Here is an 8,005-nt window from a genome sequence, read left to right on the forward strand (position 1 = left end):
CTATGGTAACGTGTAAATATTTCTTTCAAAATAAGACACACAACTACAATATGGGAAAAGACCAAGGGAAACCGAGTTAACGATAAAAATAATGCAAATGCAAACAACTGCTTATGAAATTCAGTGGTAGAAATCAGTGTTTGATCTCCTGGTGAATCTGTACGTTTGCTCACTTAGAATGAAATGAACAAACCTGGTGACCAACTACAAGAAACATGTTACCCCTGTGCTTGCGAACAAGGGCTTCTCTACCAAGCGCTAAGTCATGTTTTTGTAACCCACATACAATGAGGGTACCACTTTAAGGACTGATATGAGGAGAGATGGACAGCCTGCCCAACCAATCGAAATGCACAGGTCCCAGTATGTTTTGACCAATGGGAGAGCAGTCTGCCGCTGTATGTCCCACCTACGTGCTCTGTGTTTGCTGCTATGTGTGGAGGTAGTCGCGTGCTGGCAGGAGAAAAGAGAGACTGAAGCTTTTGAGCTGGAAAAAAAAGTATTAGATATAAGTTGCAACCAACTGTGTTGCACATAAGTTCACTGGTTATCAGCTACCTTTCATGTTAAAAGTAGCCACAGTGAGTAAGCAGGCAAATGCTGCATTTTTCTGGTGACTTTAAAAAGTACCGCGTGGAGCTAAACTGTTAGCCTTTGTTAGCTCTGGTTGCTATCAACTGCCTGGAAGTTCATCTCAATCTGCTTCCAGAAGTAAGGTAACACTTGAAGCGCAACTTATGTTTATTTTTCCTTCATGTCGTATTACGGTTATTAAAGAGAAAACAACATGTCCTGTTACGTTATTTAGAGCCCTGCATTTTCCGACCGAGAGACACTATGCCATTGTCTTCGGCCGTGATGCGCTGAGATCGGTGAGCACATGTTGTATGTCTCAGTTAGTTCATGTCTGTTTCACATTTTATCGTTGAGAAACTGAATTAATCTCAATTGTTTGATTAATAATTGTCGACTATGTGACATATATGCATATGCACTGACTTTACTTGGTTTAATGCATAGTTTATGTAAGAGAAATATTTTATTTTTGCAAATTTGAGTATTTTTATTGCAAATTTATGTTGAATGTGATTTAAACAAAATCCTAAGTTGTGAATTATAGCTAGAACAGCATAATTAATATTTGAATTGCTCTTCTGACCCTGTCTGTTGACAGGTCAGGTTTTTTTTGTATGCTGAATTGTTCCTGAGGTGGATTCCTCCAGTGAAATAGGATTCCTCCAGTGAAATAGGATTCCTCCAGTGAAATAGATGGCGAGCCTTCCCACCTGGACTTAGAGAGACTGAGATTCGCTTCTTTTCCACTTGATGATCTGCTGCACCTTGCGGTGTGGTAGGACTGTATCACTCACACTTTCACGCACAGCTGGTTATACATAAGACCACTGACTGACATTCTTTCATCCCTATTTTCTTTCACACCCTGGGAATTTTTTGGACTTTACCCCTTGGACATTTTTTATTTGGGACTTTAAATAATGAGCTGTTGTGTAGAGCATTCTCCACATGTGAAAAGAGTGTGAGATTTTCATTTGAATGTACATTGGATTTGTGTAATCTGTTCTATAAGAGTTAAGGAGTCAGGTTACTAGGGTGCACCCGAGCATTGAAACCCGAACATTGAAAACCAAAAATAACACTTGGCCAAGTCATTGCTTTAGTAGTTTGTGTTTTACTTTTCTTTTAATTTTTGTAAGTTTTCTTTCTACCATTGTAAAGTGTCTTTAACCTGTGCTTGTCAACCTTATGGTTTATGTCACTAAAGTTGGCTGGTTCTTTTGAGTTACATTCTTGTCTCTGTGTCTCATTTGAACACACCCCTGTGCTCCTATAGTCGAGCCTATTGGCCCATTGATATATTCTTTTCAACAATTCCCCTTACTGTGTTACAGTGAGAGCTTTGGCGAGCCAGCCAGGAGCATGGTTGTGTGTGTTTAAGTGCTAGACAATTTGTGTGTGGTGTTTAAAAGTGCTTAATCTGAGCTATAACTTCTAGAGAGAAAATGGATGTTGTGCTAAGTGAATCCGTCAGAATTCCCAATTCTGTAGTTGTTAGTGGGATCACAGGATCAGAGACTGATGAGGAAGTGTCCACTTTCCTCCAAAAATATGGTTCCATCAACCGTTACTTTCGTCTAGACGATCCTGAGTCAGATTACCATAAGCACATGATCATCGAGTTTACACATGAGACTGCCATGCACACATTGGAGCCACTGTTACCTCTGCGGCTTCCAAGTACAACCCAAGCAGGCATCGTGTATGAGTTAAAGGCCTTAGGAAGTGTTTACTCCCTTGATGCCAGAAACAAAGCCACTAAAATGTACATGGAACAGCTCCGTGAAATTGCCAAACTGAGTGGAAATTCATTAGAGGAGATGTTAAAGGAAGAACTTAAAAATCTGGTTTCATCGGCAGGAAGTGCTATTTCCCAGTCATCTCAAACTGGTCCAGAATCCTCAACTGTACAGAGCCCACTTCCACAGAAAGACTTAACCAGCAAGGGAGACGTTTCATTTTCTGAGGACCCTCAATCAGGTGTACCTCTAGACTCCACAGTTTTGACATCACCAAATAACGCAAGTAAATCTCTTACCTCTCTCAATTTCAGTGAAAACCTGACTGATTTCAGCCCCTCACAGACTCTTCCAGCTTCTTCTGGGGCCGCTTCTAGCCCCATAATTGATGTTAATCCAACTGCTGTTCAGCGAGTAGTTGTTGAGCATGTAGTGCGCAGCAATGAGAGCTCACCCCAGTTCGCATCATCTGGTAGACTCAGGGCTTATTCGGGCAAGAGCCCACGTCCTAGCCATGAGGCAGATTATGATACGTGGCGAGCTAGTGTTGAAATCCTTATTAGAGATCCTTCTGTGTCTGATCTGCACTGCACACATCGTATACTTGACAGTCTGCTTCCTCCTGCTTCCGAGATGATTAAACATCTGAGTCCACAGTCTAGACCCTCTGCCTATCTTGAGTTGCTTGACTCTGCCTACGGAACAGTCGAAGATGGTGATGAGCTGCATGCTAGGTTCATGAGCACATTTCAAAATGATGGAGAGAGAGCTTCTGTTTTCCTGCAGAGGCTGCACACTGCATTAAGTAGAGCCATGAGACGTGGTGGTGTGTCCGCTCATGATTTTAACCAACAGCTCTTAAAGCAGTTCATTCGAGGTTGTTGGGAGAATGCACTAATAATCGATCTTCAGCTAGAACAAAAAAAAGAAAACCCACCTTCCTTTGCAGAGCTGCTGCTTCTTCTTAGGACAGAAGAAGATAAACAGGCTGCAAAACTGAGCCGCATGAGGCAGCATTTTAGTCATGCTAAGTCTGCCCAAAACTCTAGAAAGCAGCACGCCACGTCACACGTGCAACTCGCACACACCACCAATAATCTGGTGGACAAATCTGATCTTGAGACGCTAAAGCAACAAGTTGCTGACCTCAGCATTCAGCTTAACAGTCTTGTATCTGAGAATCATAAGACGAAACAACCTAAGCAGCAAAAAGCGAGGTCCGTCACACCTGACACCCACGGTGTGAAACCAAAAGTGGCCAGTCAGCATCCCTCCACATTTAAAGCTAACAGTAGACCACGTCCATGGTACTGTTTCCAGTGTGGGGAGGATGGCCATGTCGTCTCAGTTTGTGATAAAGCGCCAAACCCTTCCCTTGTAGCAGCTAAGAAAAGACAGCTGAAAGAAAAACAGGCTGCTTGGGAAGCCTCTAATGCTTCTCGAAGTGAGGCACATTTAAACTGAAGCCTACTCCCATAGAGGGACATATGGGAGTGGAGTCTCGCAATGTCAGTCCCAAAATCCTGAAACCTGCCATTAAAAACGTTAAAGTGGAAGGATCAAAATTTCCACATGGCCTTGTAGGAACTAAGACCACAGCTCAAGTAACTATTGCAGGAAGAGACACAAACTGTCTTTTGGACACGGGTTCACAAGTCACAACTGTACCCCAGTCTTTTTATGAAGAACATCTTGCAGATCTGACCATTCATCCCTTAAATGAGTTGCTTGAAGTGGAGGGTGCCAATGGCCAGTCTGTCCCTTACTTAGGATATGTTGAGCTTACCATCACCTTTCCTAAAGAGTTTGTTGGCTCTGATATTGATGTTCACACTCTGGCCTTGGTTATCCCCCATCTCCGCTCTACAGCCCATGAGCAGGTACTCATAGGCACAAACACCCTTGATGCCCTCTATGCTAATTACCAGAAGCTTTCACCCTTTCAGCCTTTGTTTAATGGGTATCAAGCAGTTCTCCAAATACTTGAGATGCGACAAAGAAACTTTAACTCTGGTAGCCTTGGTTGTGCAAAACTGACAGGTAAGATGCCTGCAGTCGTTCCTGCAGGACAGACTGTTGTCCTGGAGGCCTCTGTCAATGTAAATCCCGTGAACATGCAAAGAGATGTTGTCCTTGAACATCCTTCAGCCTCTTCACTACCAAATGGCTTGCTAGTTTCAGCAATTGCAGTCACTTTACCACGCAAACGTCAGTGTCTTCTCCCTGTCGTAGTGAGAAATGAAACCAACCATGACATTGTCATACCCCCCAAAACACCTTTGGCAGATGTTAATGCTATCTTGCAAGTGCTACACAAAGAGCAAACTGTCAGAGAACCAGACTGCTCTAAATTTCAAGCTAAGTCTTCCTCAGAACTGAGCTTTGATTTTGGAGATTCGCCCTTACCCACTGAATGGAAGGAGCGAGTTACAAACATGTTAAACGACATGCCAAATGTCTTCTCTCAGAACGAATTGGACTTTGGACACACTGACAAAGTCAAACACCATATCAAACTCAGTGATGCGACACCCTTTAAACAGAGAGCACGTCCCATACACCCCAATGATGTGGATGCTGTGAGACAACATCTACAGGAACTCCTTGATTCTGGTGTTATACGAGAATCTGAGTCCCCGTTTGCTTCCCCCATTGTTGTCGTTCGTAAAAAGAATGGCTCTGTTCGTCTGTGTGTAGACTACAGAAAGCTGAACCTGCAGACCATCAAAGACGCTTATGCCCTTCCAAAATTGGAAGATGCATTCAGTGCTCTTGCAGGTTCTAAGTGGTTTTCGGTCCTAGACCTCAAGTCCGGATACTACCAGGTCGAGATGGAGGAAGCGGACAAGAATAAGACCGCATTTGTTTGCCCACTTGGATTTTGGGAATTTAATAGGATGCCCCAGGGGATCACAAATGCGCCTTCGACGTTCCAGAGATTGATGGAGAAGTGTGTAGGAGATATGAATCTCAAAGAGGTTCTGGTGTTCATTGATGACCTGATTGTCTTCTCATCATCCCTGGAGGAACATGAACAGCGTTTGAAACATGTCCTGCAACGACTGATGTCATATGGCTTGAAACTGGCACCAGAAAAGTGCAAATTCTTTCAGACCTCGGTAAAATACCTTGGTCACATTGTTTCCGCAAGAGGAGTAGAGACTGACCCTGACAAAGTTGAGGCCTTAAAGACCTGGCCCATCCCCACAAATCTTAAGGAACTTCAGTCCTTTTTAGGATTTGCTGGATATTATCGAAGGTTTATTCAGGGCTACTCTATCATTGTCAGACCACTTAACGAACTAACCTCGGGCTACCCACCAATTAGGAAGCGGAACAACAAGCCAAGGACACACGCAAATTCAGAGTATCGCAGCCCAAAGGAACCTTTTGGTCAGCGTTGGACACCTCAATGTCAGGAGGCCTTTGACCAAATAATAGCAAAGCTAACCTCCGCTCCAATCTTGGGATTTGCAGACCCCCAGCTTCCATATGTTTTACATACGGACGCCAGTACCATTGGCCTTGGTGCTGCCTTATATCAGGTACAAGATGGACAGTCCAGGGTCATAGCTTTTGCAAGTCGTGGTCTTTCAAAGAGTGAGAGAAAGTACCCAGCCCATAAGCTGGAGTTTTTGGCCCTTAAGTGGGCAGTCACGGAAAAATTCTCTGACTACCTATATGGTACAGACTTTGTAGTAGTGACTGACAGCAACCCTCTTACATACATTTTGACCTCTGCAAAGCTTGATGCAACAGGGTATAGGTGGCTGTCCAGTCTTTCCACCTATTCATTTAGTCTTCAGTACAGAGCGGGAAAACAAAATATGGATGCTGATGCGCTCTCGCGTCGTCCTCACAGTCCACCAGAGGATGATTATGCATCTAAGAAGGAGAGTGAGAGAATCCGGCAGTTCACACTGTACCATCTGAGCAACCCTGAGAGTCCAGAGACTGTTCCCTTGGATGTAATTCAGGCTATTTGTGAGCGCCATATGGTCACCTCAGCCGTAGCTAATGTTGGATCCACCACTTCTGGGTTGACCTTAGTTGAATCCCTCACTCACCAGTCCACAGCTATTCCCGACTGCTTCCAACAGGAGCAAGTGGATGGGCTTCCCATTGTCCACTCAATTTCTGAGAAGGAGTTGAGGCAAAAGCAGACATTGGACCCTGCTATCAATGCAGTGATTGTACTCTTGGAGACTGGCGAAACTCCACCTCCCAGCCTTAGGTTAGAGCTACCAGAACTTCCCCTGTTACTCAGAGAGTTAAATCGGCTTGAAATACAGAACGGAGTGCTCTACCGTAAGCGGCAAGATGGTCCCAACACCTCATATCAGCTTGTGCTCCCTGAGGAGCTAAGAGCCACAGCACTTACAAGCCTTCATCATGATATGGGCCATCTTGGAGTCGAACGAACAGTAGACTTGGCAAGGGCCAGATTTTATTGGCCGAAAATGCACATGACCATAGAAAAAATGGTCAAATCTTGTGAGCGATGTATTCGTCGAAAAACACCTCCAGAGAAAGCTGCTCCATTGATAAACATTAAGACCTGCAGACCTCTCGAACTAGTGTGCATGGACTTTTTATCAATAGAGCCAGATCGCTCAAACACGAAAGATGTATTGGTCATAACTGACCATTTCACAAAGTATGCTGTGGCAGTGCCAACTCCAAATCAACGAGCACAGACTGTAGCAAAGTGTCTCTGGGACAACTTCATTGTCCATTATGGTTTTCCCGAAAAGCTTCTTAGTGATCAGGGTCCTGACTTTGAATCAAAGACCATCAAGGAACTCTGTGAACTTACTGGCATGAAGAAAGTGCGTACAACCCCCTACCACCCTAGAGGGAATCCGGTTGAGAGATTCAACCGCACTCTTCTCCAGATGCTTGGGACACTGGATCGGTCAGATAAACTCCACTGGAGAGACTTCGTCAAGTCTCTGGTACATGCTTATAATTGTACGAAGAGTGACGTGACTGGATTTTCCCCCTATGAATTGATGTTTGGGAGGCAACCAAGACTGCCCATTGACTTAATCTTTAGGTTGCCCACTAATGCTACTAAGCAGACTCATTCCCAGTACGTCGGTAACCTAAAATCTCGTTTGGAAGAAAGCTACCGGATTGCCACCAATAATGCACAAAAGAATGCAGGTCGCAACAAAGCCAGATTTGACCGACGAGTGGTTGAATCAACATTGCAGAGTGGAGACAGAGTTCTTGTACGAAATGTGAAGCTGCGTGGAAAACATAAGCTGGCAGATAAGTGGGAAACGGATGTTTACATTGTCCTTAAGCGAGCTGGAGAAATGCCGGTCTACACAGTTAAACCTGAGGGTAAAGATGGACCTGTGCGGACTCTACATCGTGACTTGCTTCTCCCATGTGGATTTCTGTCAGCAGCTGCAGAACCCGAGACAGTCAAAACCCATCCAAACAGGAGACCCAGAACAAGGCAGTGTTCTGTTGTCGAGGGGGAAGATGAAATTCCCTCTGATATAGATGATGTATCTGATTGGACATTTCGCCCTCTCATTACATCAAAGTCCGACGTATATGTCCCAGTACATGAAACTCACAAGTTGAGTAAACCTCCTTGTGTGGTCAGAAGATCAGCAGAACCAGAGGTGCCTACAGTTTCACTTCCACCTGATCCTCCTGCCACTGAATCCCTTGTA

General features: G+C 44.4%; 1 protein-coding gene across 1 annotated transcript; it reads left to right on the forward strand.

The window, feature by feature from the left end:
* The first annotated feature begins 283 nt into the window (after positions 1–283).
* On the forward strand, positions 284–3,779 carry LOC146549736 (uncharacterized). The gene is made up of 2 exons (XM_085262715.1): positions 284–872; positions 1,175–3,779. Exon 2 carries the CDS (start codon positions 2,022–2,024, stop codon positions 3,777–3,779), a length of 1,758 nt encoding a protein of 585 aa, XP_085118841.1. The 5' UTR covers positions 284–872; positions 1,175–2,021.
* The last annotated feature ends 4,226 nt before the right edge of the window (positions 3,780–8,005 follow it).

The sequence above is a fragment of the Mchenga conophoros genome, linkage group LG22 (assembly GCF_057382185.1).
Source record: "Mchenga conophoros isolate Kocher_MC1m ecotype Shallow Benthic linkage group LG22, M_conophoros_male_GT1.1, whole genome shotgun sequence".
NCBI classification, from domain to species: Eukaryota; Metazoa; Chordata; class Actinopteri; order Cichliformes; family Cichlidae; genus Mchenga; species Mchenga conophoros.